The sequence below is a fragment of the Pogoniulus pusillus genome, chromosome 4 (assembly GCF_015220805.1).
Source record: "Pogoniulus pusillus isolate bPogPus1 chromosome 4, bPogPus1.pri, whole genome shotgun sequence".
Taxonomy (NCBI): domain Eukaryota; kingdom Metazoa; phylum Chordata; class Aves; order Piciformes; family Lybiidae; genus Pogoniulus; species Pogoniulus pusillus.
This window is the reverse complement of record NC_087267.1, coordinates 34,017,018-34,035,786: the sequence shown is the minus strand read 5'-3', so window position 1 is coordinate 34,035,786 and position 18,769 is coordinate 34,017,018. Positions and strand designations below refer to the sequence as shown.

General features: G+C 41.0%; 1 protein-coding gene across 1 annotated transcript in view; it reads left to right on the top strand.

Annotated features, from left to right (window-relative positions):
• Positions 1–18,769, top strand: part of MAGI2 (membrane associated guanylate kinase, WW and PDZ domain containing 2) — a 760,890-nt gene that overhangs the window by 445,471 nt on the left and 296,650 nt on the right. Inside the window, 1 exon segment of the mRNA XM_064142561.1 lies at positions 5,182–5,301. Coding sequence (XP_063998631.1) covers positions 5,182–5,301 — 120 coding nt within the window.

Genomic DNA, 18,769 nt, shown 5'->3' with positions numbered 1-18,769 from the left:
ATCAACACTGCCACCTAACTTGGTGTCTTCTGCAAACTTACTGATGACACTCTATGCCTGAATCAAAGTTGTCAATAACGATGTTAAAAAGAAGTGGTTCCAGCACAGATCTCTGAGGAACACCACTAGTGAGTGGCTGCCAACTGGATTTAACTCCATTGTCAACCACTCGCTGGGCCCTCCTGTCCAGCCAGTGCATGATGAGCACACAGAAAGTGTGCTCATCCAAGCCATGAGTAGCCAGAGTAGCCAATTTGTCTATAAGCATTTTGTGGGGAACAGTATCAAATACAGTATCATGTTTTTTCTTTATGGAATTCCAATATTATTTTTTCCTATATTGTCATAGTAACAGGTTTCTCATTTTTATTTTGCATTAGTTAAAGGCTGACTATTATAAGTAGTAATATGAGTGTTCTGTTAAGCTTTGGTGCTGTGTAAGAAGAAGGTGTTGTGTTTCTGTAATAATGAGGGGTGAAATTTTAAGTCTTGAATCACCATGGCTTTTAGGCTTGCTTATCTGTCCTCAGGAATGTAGTTAAAGACAAAATCTGTTATAAACAGAAATTCTACATTAATTTAAAATCAAAGAAACCCTAAAGTGGCCCTTGGTCTATAGGATTACTATATACAGACCTCAACATTTAGATCTTGATGAGTGTTTAAGATTCTCCAATAACTGCCTTCAAGTCTGTAAACCTGCATGTTGGAAACCCTGTGGAGCTTACAGAAAGGTATAATAGAAGTGGAAATATTAATAGCAGTAACTCAGTTCCTCCAGGGTGAAGGAGTAAAAGAGACAATAACTATTGATTATTGCATTAGCTAGGAAATTGTTCTAACCATTTGCAAGATCTCAGGTCCTCTGGGCTTAGGGAATGTGGACAAATACAGGATGGAAGAGAACTCAGTGGGATTTTACCAAGAAAAATAAACTCCTGTACCTGGGGTAAGAGTCACCTTGCGCACATGCACATCATGATTACAGTTTGCTCTTTTCTCCATTTTAAAAAGGATTTCATTGTCTCTGTACTGGAATACCTAGTAAAACCACAGGGTGCAAGAGAAATGGAGAAAGGAAAACATGGTGTAGAGTTGCTGGTAGTTATTTAGCCACCTGTTAAAGTTAACAGGGAGGTGAGATTCAGGAATACTGACCTAAGAAGATGCTGTGTACTGTAGCACACTGATAATTCTACAATGGACTTCTGGGTCTTCTTGGTTTGCATAAAAATCCATTAGTTTAATCTTAAAATAGAAACTGTATGAAATCTTGGAGTGTAATAGAAGGCAGCAATGGTTTTAACTGCAGCTTTAAATACAGGCCATCTCATGGCTAGTGTACACAGGGGAGGGTGTTATGAAGGGGAAATTAATGTGAGGTGATTTTTTTTTTCCAAAGTTAATATTGTTTATTAATTTTTATATTCAAAACTCTCACCACCCCCAGCCACTAATTGTGATAATAATTGGTTCTTTGCACAGTCATGGTAACATTTTACAGATAATAAGTAGTTCTAGTAATAATCAGCAAAATATATGAACATTAATTGAACTGGAAGAGAATGTTCTTGTGGCCAAATACCGCTCGCAGTCAGTATACTGCTTGCCCACCAGATGGACTCAAGGAGCTCTTTTCTGCTTATGGCAGAAGGCAGTGGTGAATTAGAAAGAGGCTTGAAGTATTTAGTCACAAAATTATTATTATCCAACTCGCCAGGACTAGCTAAAGCTGTTACTGTCTTGTTGGCCGCTAAGACTTGCTTCTTCCTAGGCTTCTGTAGAAGGGAGGCAGACAATCTCTGACCTTGTCTCCTGGCTCCTCTGGATGATCTGTGTATCGCGGGGACTTTCAGGTGCAGGCAGGATGTCTTGTTATATGTAATCTTAGCACGATGTCATTCTGGCTATGCAGGCTGATCGCCTGGAGGCATTTAGAGCCTCATCCTGGTAAACTCACAACAGTGAAGTTTCCAGGCAAACAATAAGGCAGTAAGCAATAGCAGCAGGCACAAGTAGAGCATCACAGCATGGCAGAGCACACTGCGTTTGCCTGTGTATCTCTTTATATCAATGTGGGCCGAGATTGATTGCCCTTTGGACACAGAATAGGTAATCAGAATGGCAGTTAGCCAAGTCTGATCATATTATGTGAAGCCATAGGCTTCCTTTACCCAAATTTGGAAAAAGCATAGGCCTTGGACAAGGCAAGAACAGGCTAAGTGTGTGTACCTTGTTTACCACAGGAGAAGAACATGCCTGGGCAAGCCTATATTTTGGGCCTATCAGGTCTACCACAGCAAAGGGATAGGTGATGAACAATTCAACTGGAGAACAAACAGGCTAGAGTTAGGCTGTTAGGGATACAGAATTAGTCTGTAATTCAGCCATGCATTTCATTGTAAGAGGAGAAGTTTAGACAAATTCTGAGTTCATAGTCCAGGACATATGCAAACATGCTCATACGTGTACTATATCTAAAAGAATGACTATAACACAAGAGGTAGGAAGGTCTGGTCTTTAGCTTCAGATGTAAAAGAGGAGTTCAGAATCTAAAATTTAATCCATTACCCTATTCTAAGCAAGTTGACCAAAGGAGAGAGGCACAGAGATAACTAAGTCTGTTGTTGGACCTCCTGTGAGATTCTGGAGGCATGTCTGATGAATAGGATGGCTGGATGTCTGTATGTTTAAAACAAACCATAGTGCATTATCACATAATATCACAGAATCATTGAAAATTTAGTTTGAGAGGGAACTCAGGAGGCTATCTGATCCAACTTTCCAAGTCAAAGCAGGGCTTTACTGCATGCTTTATGTAACTTGTATTTTTATCTGATTGATGAACTTCTGGTAATCCTAGTCTGGATACCTATATTGAAGAAAGAGTAACCTAGAGGTACTCACCAAATATGTCACCTCCTTCTCTGGGTCATGTCTAGAAATAACATGGCCTTAATTTTTCAAAGTGTTTTATGAAAACATACAGTTCTTATCATCAGACTTTGAGAGTGAAAAATTCATCAGGAGAGAGCATGCAGATCTCACTGTTAGCAGTGCAGACTTGCCAGAATGCCTGTGCTTCTGCACAGATCTCATCAGATGTTGGAGATCTTTGAGAATGCTGCTGCATTCCAGGGGGTAAAATATTCCATAGGGAGTAAATTCAACATATTTATGGACAATTCAAGTGTCTTAGTGCTTTTAGTATACCATCCCTGAAACCCAACAGTAATTATCCTACCAAATCCATTTCTGCAAATGTCAAGTTCCCAGAAATAAACAGACACATAAAATGAGTTTTAGTTTTAAATCTTGAGATGAAAAGGGAATTGAAATCAGATAAATAAAGTAAGGTGTCTTACAGATTTATCATAACATATTCCTGATGTTAGCTTTTGTAATATTAAATTCTCAGGCTCATTCAGTCTTTGCCTCATTCAGGCTGCCTGTGAGGAGAGAAAGTTGTCTATGACAAGTCATCTGGATAACGTAAGGCACCGTTAAGTCTCTGTGTCCACAGACCACCAGGAATTTGGACAATTGTGAAGGCCATCCAGTGCTTTGGCAAAGCTGACCACTGGCCAGCATGACTCACAGAGAGAATGAGAGTCTTGTCATTAGCACTGAGAGACCCTTGCACTTCTAATGTCTTTGATGCACAGAAGTTTCTTTTAGAGTGAGATTCGGTATTTGGGGCAGTGCAAAGGATATTTTGTTCTTTACATATCTTCTGTCTTCACATGGGTATTTGAGGCATCCCACAGAGACCTATGTATGGCCAGCTGAATTGAGCTCTTAGCAGGCATGCAGCAGAATAGCTCTCTTGCTTCTGCCATTGATGAGATCTCTGTTGATTGTAATAGTTTATACACATAGCAGAATGGCTAGCAATTGCACTTAGTCTTCTTAATCTCACATGAAATGTTTCAAGAGGCTGGAAAGCAGCTGTCTATATAATAGATGTCAAAATGTAGATGCTATAGACTTGATGTTAGCTGACCTAAAGAGATGTCTGAATCACTACTGCATAATATGAGAGTCACAGAGCAGTGATTTAGGTGGTGAATTAACTGAGAAGAGACAATGTCGCCTGCAAAATATCAGTGCTAAACTTTATTCCAGGAAATGGAAGATACAGTTTCTAGCCACTTTCCAATGTCAACAGTCTTGAAACCAAACCCAGAGAGTGTGATGTTATTACTACAGTATTGATAACAAATTAAGATGTGTCAAGCGTTCTGGGACTGAGGGGGAGCTAAAACTGCCCCATTTCCAATTAGAGCCTTGAATTTTATTTAGTAGCTTCAGTCAAAGTAGTGATATCCTGACCAAAATAAATTGGACTGTGAAGAAACAAGGCCAAATTCAGATGCTTCTCTTTTAGCCTCTCAACTTCTGCTAGCTAAGCTGGGTCTCTTCTTGGCATGTGTGAAATATTGTCTGTTGGCATTTACAGAGAGCTGCCATCCAGAGATGACAGCAGAGGCAGTAACTTGATACAAGAAGCTTTGCGGTGTGGTGGGTGCTTAGCAGGCTGTTTGAATCACTTGGTCCCTTAAGCCTAGCCATTTATCAAGGCTACTTATGGCACTGAAACAAGCAATGTGAATATAATCCTTACAGATCTATTTACAGATTAATACTTTGTGTGCTAAATATTTTATTTTTTAAACTATTATGAAGCAGTTTAATTGTAGACAAGGCCTTGGTTGAATTCATAGAAGTACACATCTAAGATCTCAACCAAGGCAATTTCTCTGTTGCTACTTCATCTCAACACTCATCTTTATTACCTTCATTGGCTTCCCACCAACATTCAACTCAGCATCTTCAACACAAGAAGTTTCCCTTCTTTTTTGCCATTACACAGAGGTGTTCCAGCCCTCTGATCAGTTTTGTGGCCATCTGTGGACCTGCTCTGTCAAGTCCCTGTCCTCCTTGTCTTGAGGGATCCAGAGCAGGACACAGTACTGCAGGTGAAGCTTCACCAGAGCAGAGTGACAAAATCACCGCTCTTGATCTATAGCTATAAAGTTCTGAATGTCAGCCCCACGAGGAGGACCTGCTGTGTAATGTGTTGGGTACAGAATTTACTTTGTAAATTTTCCAAAACTTTTGAAAGGATCGTTGTAGACTTAGGTCATGTGTCTGACAATCTCTCTTTTGTCTTACTAATAGGCACCACAAGGCCACATAAGGAGGGGGAAGTCCCTGGTGTGGACTATATTTTCATCACTGTTGAAGATTTTATGGAACTGGAGAAAAGTGGTGCTCTCTTAGAAAGTGGAACATATGAAGGTAAGCATGCTCTTGCTGCTGAATCTGTCGTCATCTTTTTTCCCCCTCATTTGATGAAGTTGCACTGGGACTTCCCATTGCAAAGGTGTCATTACTACTCCTATCAGAAATGTACAAGGTGTCATGTGGCAATTATGAAAATACTTTCATATGTAAAAGCAAAATGCAGATGGGTTCATTGTAATTTTAGTGTATTATACTGGTTAGGAGAAACAGGATAAGACATTGCACTTAGAGGAAAGAAACAGCAATTCTTGATGCCAAATACTTGAGGGGACTGCCAGAAAATTTCAGCAAAAAGCCAATGAACTTTGCAACAGGAATCAGTTGTAACACTGTCAGTTTTCTGTTGCATGTGTGATCCTGCAAATACCAATCCGTATTAGAGCTTGAAACTTCACTGTTTAAGTAAAACAGGAAGGATTTACTATGTCTTGTTTTAGGGGCTTTGTAAAGTTACTAAGCAGAACTCATTAATTTTGTAATATGACAAAGTGATAGGAGCTGTCCTAATGACTGTGTGACAAAATGTCTGTGTATGGAGCAAGGAGCCAGCAGCTTCTTGCAGAACAGTGCTTCCCAGGAGACCTGAGGAATCATCACATTTTAAACCTTTTCCAGAACATGACTACCCTGAAACTACTATAATGAAAAGGCAGTTACAAAGCAGTGGTGCATGTTAACGAAACCAGATTTAAGGTAACCGAGTCATGAATAGGTCTTTTTACTGCAGTCTTCAAAATGACAGAGGGCACCCTGAATAGGGAAAAAATGTGACTAATATCACAGAATCAGAGAACATAATTGGTTAGAAGAGGCCTTTAAGATCATCCAGTCCAATCCTCAACCCTGCACTGAAGGGTCAACACTAAATCATGTCCCCAAGCACCTGGTCCACACTGTGCTTAAACACCTCCAGGGATGATGACTCCACCACTGCCCTGGGCAGGCCATTCTGATGTCTGAGAACCCATTCAGTGAAGAAATATTTCTTAATATCCAGTCCGAACCTCCCCTGGTGTAGCTTGAAACAGTTTGCTCTGTTCCCTTTGCTTGTCATCAAAGAGAGGAGGCTGGTGCCCTCCTCATTCCAACCTCCCTTCAGATATAGAATCACAGAATTGGCAGGGTTGGAAGGCACACCAAGGATCATCTAGTGCCAGTCCCCCTGCCATGGGCAGGGTCACCCTCCACTAGATCAGATTGCCAAGAGCTACATCTAGCCTGGCCTTAAAAACATCCAGGGATGAGGCTTCCACCACCTCCCTCGGCAACCTGTTCCAGTGTCTCACCACCCTGATGGTGAAGAACTTCTTCCTAACATCCAAATCTCCCCTCTTCTAGCTTGGATCCATTTCCCCCTAGTCCTATCACTATCCAACATCCTAAAAAATCCCTCACCAGCTTTCTTGTAGGCCCCCGGCAGATATTGGAAGGCCACAATAAGGTCTGCTCAGAGCTATCTCTTGTCCAGACAGAACAACTCCAACTCCCTCAGCCTGTCCTCATAAGAGAGGTGCTCCACCCCTTGGCTCATCCTCGTGGCCTTTTTCTGGACACACTCCAGCATGTCCAGATCTTTCTTGTAATGGAGAGCGATGAAGTCTCCCCTCAGCCTCCTCTCCTCCAGATTGAACAACCCCAGTTCCCTTAGATGCTCCTTGTAGGCCATGTGCTCCAGGCCCTTCACTGGCCTCAAGCCTCATTACCCTTCTGTGAACACACTCCAGAACCTCAATCTAGTGAGTGGCCCAGGACTGAATGCAATATTTAAGCTGTGTCTTCACCAGTGCCATGTACAGGGGAATGATCACCTCTCTGCTTTTGCTGGCCTCAGTGTTTCTAATACAAGCCAGGATGCCATTGGCTTTCTTGGCCACCTGGGCGCACTGCTGACTCTCATTCAGTTGACTATCAAGCAATACCGCAGGTGGCTCTCCAAGCTGTGGCTTTCCAACAACACATCCCCAAGTCTATAGCTTACCTTTGGGTTGTTACTTGAGAATACCTGGGGATTCTCAATTCTCAAGCAGTCTCAAATTTTCACCTTGTAGCAAAAGAAACAAGACCTTTTGTCCTGACTTTGTCACTGTCAAGGAAAGCATCTGAAGATAAATAAGAAGCTATTCACCCCAAAGAAAATCATTATCTGTGTTACTAATAGCAGGAAAGGAGGTAATCCTTTCTCACCTAATCTGCACAAAGTAGCCATTGCCAAGTAAATAAATTTTCATTAGGATTTATATCAATAGAGAATTTTTAACAAAGATTTCCAATCAAGAAGGTAAAGTAAAGGAAAATATATTGTCTTTTCATGTTCTACTTTTCCCCCTGCTGTCTGACACCTAATGGTAAAAGTTATCTAAACAGTAACACAAGTACACCATCACAATTTTACGTTCCATTAAATAACCACCCTTTCTTGACAGAGCTTTTTGTTTCCTTAGGTGTTTGAAGGTAACATTAAAGGAGCTTAAGCATAGCAAAAGTCTGTCATTGCTTGACCGTGTAATTTCATTAGTTTGTAGCAAGTTTGTAGAGATTGAACTGCTAGGTTAAATTAATTCATAGTTCTGTTCTGTCCCTCGAGGGGTACTGAGAGGTGTATTTTGAAACCATCTATGAGAGCTGAGTGGACAGCAAGGTGAAATACTGGTTGGGGAAGTCTGCATAACTCTTGAAACTAGCTGAGGAGACTTTCAAAGTCATGACTATGCAATGCCTGTCATGTCATTCACTGATCACAGATGACATGTTCACTGAAGCTAAGAAGGCAGAAACTGAATGCAAACCAAAATAAACTCCACAGACCAATTTCTGCATAAATCCTCTCCTTGACTCCCATCTTTTCCAATCACCAGCTGTGCATTCTGACATACAATAAATAACATATTATCTGCATGTTATGGCACCAAAAAATATGCTAGGTTTCCAGATGCTGTTTCTGCTATTCCCATACAAAGACCTTTGGATGTGACCTCAGAAAGTTATAACACCACTTGCTGATTAATTCCTCATGACTGTAGCACCATCCTTAGCGAAGGATTTTGCTAATCATTCCTCCACAAATTTTCATGAGCATGTTAAGTCTGGAGTGATTAAGTTTACCAATAACACCAACTAGAGCAAAGAAATTTTCAGTTCCCTTCATGAAGAGGGATTGTTGAATCCTTCTGTGGCTTGAGCAACTTACATGAGTGTGCGTGTTGTGGGACAAGAATTTTCTCTTCTATCAGCATTCATTATCAGGCCTCTGAATCAAATCAGCCTTTTGTTTCAATGATTCTTAATGTTAATAGATTGCTTTTCAGATTTATTTATTGCTTCCTTTTTGACTTAATACAGGATGAATGTTTTGGGTTTTCCAGAGTTTCTGTAGTTTAGCTGAGTCAGTCTATGCTGATTGTCTAACCGTGGTCACTATTTACCAGTTTGCCCCTGCCATAAAAATGTTTTAAAGAAAACATTTCTCATTTAGTTTAGAAGAAAAGACAGGACTTGTGTATGTGTGTTCCTTTTCACCTCTTTTTGGCCGTAAAGGTTGATTTAGTCAACTTACCTTTTACTGTATGAGTTCCAAAGAGAATCAGAAACATCCATGTAAACCAGAGGAAAAAGAGACCAAGTGGAGCCTTGGCTAACACTGACCCTTTGTATTGTTTAATATAGTGTTCAGTATTATTGGGAGAGGAATATTTTCTGATAGCAATGAGAAAACCAGTGAAAAGAATCAGGAACATGTTGTTTTCATGCAAGCCAGTAAGAGTTGTGATTCCAGCCTGAGCAGGATTTAATCTAAAAGTGAAAGCAGTATATATTTTTAGAAAAGTACACTTCTTTAGTTCTTTCTTTATTTTTGAAGCACACTTTTTTGTGAGTTTTAAAATAGACTTTTAAGTATAAAAGTTTCAGACTTAAAATTAGAGTGCTCTGTGACCTCCTTACTACTGAGACTTTGAATACACCTTTCTTTGTCTACCACTTTTGTGACAGCTGTGAATGGCTGTAGCATTCCAAAGTGCTGTAGAAAAGAATCTCTATGTACCTGATAAAAACTCTACAAAGCTCTTGTTTTACCAGTTTTGCAAATATAAAAATGTTTATTTTCAGTAGGACCAAATGCAGTAATGCTATTTTGGCCTTTTCTACTTGTGGTTTGTTGAGTAATGTCTGGAAAGACCAAGCCATCTTTATAGAACACTTAACTTTTCAACATCTCTAATGGTACATTAAAATTGCTGCTATTTTGTATCTTATCTGTGGTAAAATTCCATGGTAGTCTGGGTGGCTCTGTTCAATGCTGAACAAGAGGAGGGAGAATATAAGGTTTACTTCCACTCTCAGATTAACAGTCCAAGTCGCATTCACTTCAGTGAGATTGTCGCTGAGTTCTGAATTAGTAATACAATTGTAGTGAATTCCATCAACACATTATTTGTGACAGGGAATGTTTGCCTGAAGCACACCAACCTCATTTCTTTGGAGGTTTTTGTATAACAGAGCAAACAAATCCCAAAGGATTCACTTTGTTTCCTTTTAGTAGAATTCCACTTTACTGATTACAGGAATTGTGATTTGGTCCAGAAGGACAAGACTCTTGCACCAGGGAAAGAGCAACTCCATGGCTGGGGACTAACCTGTTGTGGAGCAGCACAGGCAGGGAAAAGGGGCCTAGGAGTCCTGGTGGGCAGAAGGATGCCCATGAGCCAGCAATGGGCTCTTGTGGCCTAGAAGGCCAATGGCATCCTGAGGTGTTGGGAGGATGGAGCCAGGCTCTTCTCAGTGGTGTCCAACAATAGGACAAGGGGCAACAGATGCAAGCTAGAGCAGGGGAGACAGAATACATATCCTCCTGCTCTGTTCTGAACTGTAGTCTGTATAAATGTTCATTAACAACCCAGTAGATGGTTGTACCAAGGGTAGACTTGTTCTGTGCATGGGTTGAGTAGGCTATGATTGAGAGGCACTTGGCTGAGCTGTGATATAGTCAGCTACTAGACTGAGCTCCTTGTCTGGATTATTAAAACAGCTCTGCTGCCTAAGTGGAGACTACTAGGTGACCAAAGCAGCGTTTCTCACCATCACAGCTTGCTGGCTGGAGTTCTCCCTGAGTCAACATGCAGTGCTTCTTTCAGCAAGTTGTCAGGCACAACTTCAGAAACTAGCCACTGCCAAATATGGCTTGGTAAAACCTATAACTGCTGTCTGGTGCTGTGTATTTCAGCAGAAATGTGCATGGGCATTTAATTACTCTAATTTGTGTTCTCTTGAGATTCTAAGGCTACCACAAGCAGCAATTTCTTGTCAACACAGTTGCTTTAAATGACATGAGCTGCTAACTTTCCTAGGGAAATCAGATGGATGTATGTTCATCAGGCGCAACACGCTGCTCTTTGCTCAGATGTGTTCTCAGGTAGTAGAGTGCCACAGATCACATAGTACACGAGTCTGTGTGCTCCAGGAACCCTTTTTGCTCACACAGGCTCACAGAAACAACTGTGATGTACTTTAGTTTGTATCAAAACTAGACCAGCACCAAGAGGATCTTGACTGTAGAGAAGTCAAGGAATGACCTTTGCCTTCGTCCTTTTTTTATGATCAGCCCATGATGTACCCTGTTCTTTACAATTCTGTGCAGTCACTAGCAAAAAGGTATTAAGAAAATGAAGTGTTCAGACAAAGATAATGCAAATTACCAGGACAGCTGTAGGAAATAAATTTAGGGAACTCATCAGATAGAACTTTGAGTAATGGTTGACAAGCTTAGGGAATTTAAACTCTATGACCCTGATGGATGAATAAAGACAATTCAAAGTTGGGCAAATAAGTAACCAGGGCTAATGTGATGAATCTGGACAAGGGCAGCATTTGGTTTGAGTATTTGGAACAGATTTTCTCGTATTGATGTGATTTAAATGTTAGAATAGCCTCTGGAGGTGGTTTTATATCTTGGGCTCCAGATAACTACTTCTAAACTTCCCAAGGACCTGATGGAGCAGGCCCAGAGGAGGTCCGTGAAAATGATCAGGAGACTGGAACAGCTCCGCTGCAAGGACAGGCTGACAGAGCTGGGGTTGTTCAGCCCAGAGAAGGCTCCAGGGAGGCCTAATATTAGCTTTCCAGTACCTGAAGGGGGTCACCAAGAAGGCTGCAGAGGGACTGTTTCCAAAGGCCTGTAGGGATAGGACAAAGGGCAGTGTTTTGAAATTAGAGAAGTGGAGATTTAGATTGGATGTTAGGAACAAATTCTTGTCTATAAAGGTGCTGGAACACTGCAATGGGTTGCCCAGGGATGTAGTTGAGGCTCTGTCCCTGGAGATAGTCAAGGTGAGACTCAACAAGGCTCTGAGCAACCTGATCTAGTGGAGGGTGCCTCTGTTGACTGTAGGAGAGTTGGACTAGATGACCTTTGGAGGTCCCTTCCAACCCAAACTATTCTATGCTTCTGTTAGTAGAACTATTCCTGCAGTAGTAGAGACATTAATTAAAGTATGTAGTGCAGCATAGCCTACCACAGTACAATATTTACTGCTGTCTGTGTGACACATTAGGGCTTGATTGTTTGGGGTTTTTTTGTAAAATAGATCACAACCAGTTCATGTGAGCATTTCAGGTACATTTCTGACTGCACTTAACTGCAATATTTATCATGCAGATTTAGTTTAAATGCAGACTGAATTAGAACACCACTGTCAAAATGTACCCAGCCTGAGCTCTAAGACTATCACACCAATAAGGCACATTTATCTATAGGTATTATAACTTTTCAACTTACTAACCATAATGAAGTGTCATTGCTGTGGAGAAGGAATGTTTAGCTACGTTGCTCTGTTAGAAATCTCCAGTTTTTTTATATATAACTTCAAAGACAATGTTTATTATGTCATAGCCAGTGTACATGTGACTATCATGTCACCTCTGTATGAGGTTATGAGGTTTCTCTGAATTTTATATCTTCCGGGATACTACACCTTCATATTTGTAATCATTATTATTTGACATCAAATGAAAAAGGATCACCTTCTTGTAGCATGTAGCGTTCTACTAAATAACTGCAGTTCAAAAAGTGTTTGGGAGGTTCTTCCTAAAACATGTGGAGAAAATTCCCATTGCTACAAGCCTTTTCTCTTTGTCAGCCTCAGATTAGTCCTAAAGAAATGGTATAGTGAAGTGCCCATAATATCTTACTAGCATCTTCCTATGAGTCAAAGGATTATTGTTTTTTCTCTTGTATGTTCCCTAAATTCTTCTCAACCTTTTGGAAGGTAGCTTTAACAACTGCCCTCTCTAGTGTCTGGTTCCTTAACACAGCTTTTTCAAACATGACAGGGAATGGTCCCAAAAGCTTCCCAGCACCTTTGGATGCATCCTCTCCAGTCCTAGGGATTTGCATTTCTCCAGCTGACCTAATTAGTACCTAATTTAGTCTTTCTGTGCCATGGGTAGTATCTATCTCTGATAGTCTTCACTACTGAGCAAACACCTGAAAGGCCTGGGAGTGACCGGCAGACATGGACAGTAAAGGCTGAGGGAGTGAAGGCATTGAGTCCTTCACCAGGTTATCCTTTTCCATGTTCTTTGTCATGCTCTCCCCTGTCTTCCTTTCATTGATGCTGTGGCTGCAGAAACTTTTTCTGTTGTCCTTGATGTCCTTCAGCCATTTCAACTCTAGATATCTGTTTGTCTTTCTAATTCTGCCCTGTGTATCTATTTCTCCTCGATTGCCTGTCCGTGCTTCTGTCTTCTAACACACCTGTAGTGAGGAGCAAAACTGACCCTTAGAGCCTTCCCTTGTTTGCACAATGTTCCATAACACCAGAATAAGGCTTTGCTCTACTAGCAAGTATTGGATTATAGTTTCTGTGCTCCTGTTTGTTCAGCAAAAATTGCTTTGCAGCAAGACATAAAAAAATCCTTTTTTTATCACCTGATGAGGAGTTGTAGGTTTTTTTCTGAAATCTCATTTTGATTATTCTGTTTCAATAATGATATTCTAGGACTTGGCAGTATTCTTTCAAGCCTGGTCAAGGCTGCTGTGGTAGACTCCAGGCAGGTAAACAAAAGTGTGTATCTTGCTGCCTGCTGGCACAAAACAAACAAATGGGCTGCAAAATGACCTTAAAATAGGGAAGGACATGGAGAGAAGCAGGTTGTGCCAAGTATGGAATGATGCAGTGTAAGTGTGGAAAGAGGGCCTGGGTTTGCATCGTTAACTGAAAAGGAGAATTCAGTTACTGATAGAGCTTTTTCTGCAATACTGTTACAGTACTTCCCAAGTGAGCTAATTAAAGCAAGATAAAAGACCAACAAAACACGAGCACTGAAAGTGTTTATATTTCAAAGCAAGGCAGCTTCTTATTGAAAACAAAACAAAAAGCCCTAAAGATAGTAAAAATAAACAAAACCTTTCAAGTGTAGGAAAATTTGTGTAGTGGGTTTACATGGTTTTCAAAAATAATTATGTTTTACCTTGTGCAGATGAAAATGAATAATTCTGCAGGGAGTCTTTTGACCGCTTGAAAGCCTCCCTTGTATTTCCGGTAAAAGTAATGGAGATGCAGTCAGAAATCAAGGTTGAATATGCTGCTAGATTATTAAATATAATAGTCCAATTGATGACCTACATCTAGTTATTTGATGTAGCACATACATTAAAAAATAACCATGAATGTAGAATAAACTTCGAAAGAACCTACTGATGCAGAAGAAACCTATTGCAGGATAAGAGAAGTGCAGTATATTCAGTGTGTACACACTCTGAAACAGGTGCAAGAGGGGTACCATGGCATCTGCAAACTGAGTGGCTTCTCAAGAGTTAGATTTCACTTTCCAGACTCATTTAAGGGTAAGCTTAAGCTTTGTCAGCCATCACCAGGAATATATAGCATGTGTCTTAGCCATGACCAGAGCATATTGATATCTGACCTAGTTTAGAGCATCCTCTAGGCTGCTAAGTCAGAGAAATGCAAAGACAAGAATCTTCCTTTGATCTTAGTTCACCTACAAATTATGTTACGCACCCTGTCACTGAATGCAGGACTCCAGGAGAAAAATCTACAAGTTTAAAAAAAAAGAATTATATCTTTCTGAGTTCTGTAGCAATCTGCCTGATACAATCATAGAATCAACCAGGTTGGAAGAGACCTCCAAGATCATCCAGTCCAACCTAACACCCAGCCCTATCCAATCAACCAGACCATGGCACTAAGTGCCTCATCCAGTCTTTTCTTGAACACCTCCAGGGACGGTGCCTCCACCACCTCCCTGGGCAGCCCATTCCCATGGCAAATCACTCTCTCTAGCAAGAACTTCCTCCTAACATCCAGCCTATACTTTCCCCGGCACAACTTGAGACTGTGTCCCCTTGTTCTGTTGCTGGTTGCCTGGGAGAAGAGACCAACCCCCCCCCCCTGGCTACAATGTCCCTTCAGGTAGTTGTAGACAGCAATGAGGTCACTCCTGAGCCTCCTCTTCTCCAGGCTAAACAACCCCAGCTCCCTCAGCCTCTCCTCACAGGGATGTGCTCCAGGCCCCTCACCAGCTTTGTTGCCCTTCTCTGGACATGTCCAGTATCTCAACATCCCTCTTGAATTGAGGAGCCCAGAACTGGACACAGTACTCATGGTGTGGCCTGACCAGTGCTGAGGACAGGGGAACAAGAACCTCCCTCGTTCTACTGGCCACACTGTTCCTGATGCAGGCCAGGATGCAATTGGCTCTCCTGGCCACCTGGGCACACTGCTGGCTCATCTTCAGCCTACTATCTACCAATACCCTTAGGTTACTTTCTGCCTGGCTGCTCTCCAGCCACTCTGTCCCCAGCCTGTAGTGCTGCTTGGGGTTGTTGTGACCAAAGTGCAGAATCCTGCACTTGGCCTTGTTAAATCTCATCCCATTGGCCTCTGCACACCCATCCAGCCTGTCTAGGTCCCTCTGCAGGGCTCTCTTACCCTCCAACAGATCAACACCTGCTCCTAGCTTTGTGTTATCTGCAGACTTAACTGATGCTGGACTCAATCCCCTGGTCCAGACATTGAACAGGACTGGGCCCAGCACTGATCCCTGGGGGACACCACTAGTGACTGGCTACCAACAGCATATGGACCATTCACCACCACTCTCTGGACCTGGCCCTCCGGCCAGTTCTTGACCCATGTCAGAGTGAATCTGTAAGTATAATGAGCTTTCAAATTGGTGATGGCAAATCAAATACCCTTTCTGTCCATCGATAGACCATTTGCATGGTCTTCCACAGACATTGTGGTCAGTTGTAGAGGAAGGATACAGTTGTTCTTCCTTTGTGTTCTATGCATATCAATGCTCTCCTCTAAAAAGCATTGTGGTTATAGGAGCCTTAAATGAAAGAATCAAATTCATCTTATTTCTTTGTATTTACATGACATCAGAGAGCCCCAGACACAGACAAGGAACCACTGGCTAGGTGCTCCAGAATCAGAACAGGTTGCAATTTCCCCTGTTTCCAGCACTGCCATCTCTTTTTAGCTTGTCAGTATAATTTTTATTTGTGAAGAAGGGGAAAGTGTAGTGATATATTTTTATAGCGGTGTTCATGCACCTGAACTGCAATTTGCAGAATAATTACTTTGCTGCTTTATCTCATGCTTCCCACTTCTCATCCTGAGGGTGCTCAATAATACATAGGTTTGTGAGATAGCATTTACTTTCAGAAGTGCCATTTCACTGAAGTCATCAGGGCAAAAGGAAATAAACCAAACCAATGATTTTCAGTCCTTTATTTGTGATTTTAAATTGGAACATGGAAAAAAAAGTCATCTCCACTGCACCCCTGCTTCATCAATTGCAAAAGTTTGCATGAAAGCGATATGGAGAAACATCACTCAGATAAAAATAAGTAGTGAATATTCATCTTCTCAATGAACTTTTTTATTCTCTACATTTTAGTTGTAGAAATTAATTAGAAACTCACTAGGAAAAGGAGTATTTGACTGAGAAGTTACTCCCACTGTGTCATGTCAGGTGTTTAACTTAATGCTCTTAATCACTGTAGAGGCATTCAGTTCTATCTTTTTCCTATTTTGAGAATTTCAGTGCTTACTTTGGGTGCCATAAATTACAGGACAGATTCTGTAAGAGTCAAGTCGATGAGGTGAACATGCTTATTCATGCAGAGGCCTCTTTAAGATCTCAAAAGAAGCTCGTAGTAGAACAGGGACTGCATTGCAAAGCTGATGATCAGAGTTTAACTCTGGGTACAGCTACAGAGACAAGCTACCATTTTCACCAATAGCCCTGATGAACATAAATTTGGGGGAAGTCAACTCTAAAATTCCCTAGGACTGCAAAAGAAGCCTGGCAAGTAGGGGTAAGGTTCCAAGTTTACTCTCGTCAATGAACCTGGTATTACTCGGTGCCAACCACTTTGATGTTACAGTAGCTATCTGCTCTCTGACAGATAGATTGCCACACTTTGCCTACACTTCTTGTCTGGCACAGACTTTTAAACAGTCATCCTCAAGATTACAGACTCACAAAATTATTTATTTTGGAAGGAGCCTCTTCAGCTCCTTTATTGATTAGCTTTGTGAATGAAGAGAGGCTAGCAAGTATTTCCTGCCTGGGCTTTAATAAGAACTTTGATGCTGTGTCTGACAGCACACTCATCAACAAGCTGACAAAATATGTATTAGGTAAGTGTACAGTACAGTGGATTGAAAATGAAATGGCTGGTCAGGTCCAGAGGATTATGATTAGTGATACAAAGTCAAGCTTTTCATTTCACTCTTCTATCACCACTTAAAAATGTACCATTTTTCTCTTCTGCCTCATGTTTGTTCTAGTGACCTGAATGAACCATGTTATTTTAGATTTGGATTGTATGTCATGGATAAGTTATTGACCATGAGGGTGGTGGAGCACTGGAGCAGGTTACCCAAAGAGGTAGCAGAAGCCCCATCCCTTGAGATATTCAAAGTGAGGCTTGACAAGGCTCTGAGCAATCTGCTCTGGTGGAGGATATTCCTGCTTACTGTACCTGGGCTAGATGACTTTTGGAAGTCCTTTCCATCCTAAACCATTCTGTGATTCAAGATTTCAAGTCGAACTCTCAGAATGAAGACAGATTAGGTTACCATTTTTCTCTGGTGTGTTTACAAACCCTGAACAGTTTTGAGGCCAGAAGAGTGGGCCAATGTGTTGTTGAATATTTTTTCCTCTTTCCTAAATGTTAGAATTTGTTTTGCCAATCTCAAAAAACATAACCTGAAAAATGTATTAAATATCTTCATGACTAGTCCAAGATGTCATGTACAGGTTTTCTACAATATAGGTTATCTTTTATCCTTATTGTGAGAACACTGAACTCTCCCTTGCCATTCTTCTTTTTGCCTTCACATTCTGAAACATGTAACTACAGACACATTAACTCCTTTTCAATCACAGAAAATAACTGTAAGGGATAATACAGAGGAGATTAAATTTCAACAACGGAAGTTGATAAGAATTTGTTACCAACTTGTTGCTTGTGTTCTTGTCCTGTAAACTTCCCCAAAACTTCATGTTTAAACCTTCTCCTTACTCTGCTGAGTGCATGATGGCTGGAATGGAAGGAACAGCAAATCAGGTGTTCATTTTCTGACATACATGCTAAAAAAACATAGGGGAGCAAATTTAGGATGGCATACTGCTCAGATACAAATGGTTTCTACCAGCACTATCTTCTGTTTTTGCTTTGGCATTGCTCAGGGAGATTGTGAAGGTATTTCAAGCAGTAGGAGTCCAAAAATAAATACTCTAACCATAATCATCCAAGTATAACCAAATCTTGTTTATGTATTTGTTTACCGCTAGCTGGCTCACCTTTTGGCATGGAAAATTCAATGTTTGGGTAGGGGTAGAGAGGGAAAGCTTTAAACCACCTTGGGTAAAAAATAACCCAAATGAGAGGGTAGTGCAGTTACTCATTAGTTTTACCCATCCCATGTCCGAATATTTAGGATAATTTGTGTATTTTTCATTTGCAGTCAGTCATTTGAGGAAATGAACACATAAGCCCTTCACAGAATGCTATTTTTTCTCATTTTACTTAGTATGAATAGACCAAAATTAAATGGAGTGATAGAAAGGAGAGCTGGTTAAGAGTTGTCAGGTCATTGAGGTTGCCTGCCTGCCAACAAAGCTGAGTTGCCCGTGGTATAAGCAGGTGCTTTGTTTCAGTCTAATTTTAAATGACTCACACAGTGAAGCTCCTTTTACCACCTCCCTTGGGAGACAGCTGTGTAACCTAAAAACCTCACAGTGAGAAAATGCTTCCTGCTACTTGGCTAGAGATTTCCTTTTGTGCAGCATTAATCCATTGTTACTATTTCTATCTACCAAGGCCATTTTAAATCATTATTCTTCTTAATCTGGATTTGACCTTCTAAAAGGAGGTAATGGTCATATTCCTCCCTGATTTCTCACACCCTGCATTGTGACTTTTAATCTGTTC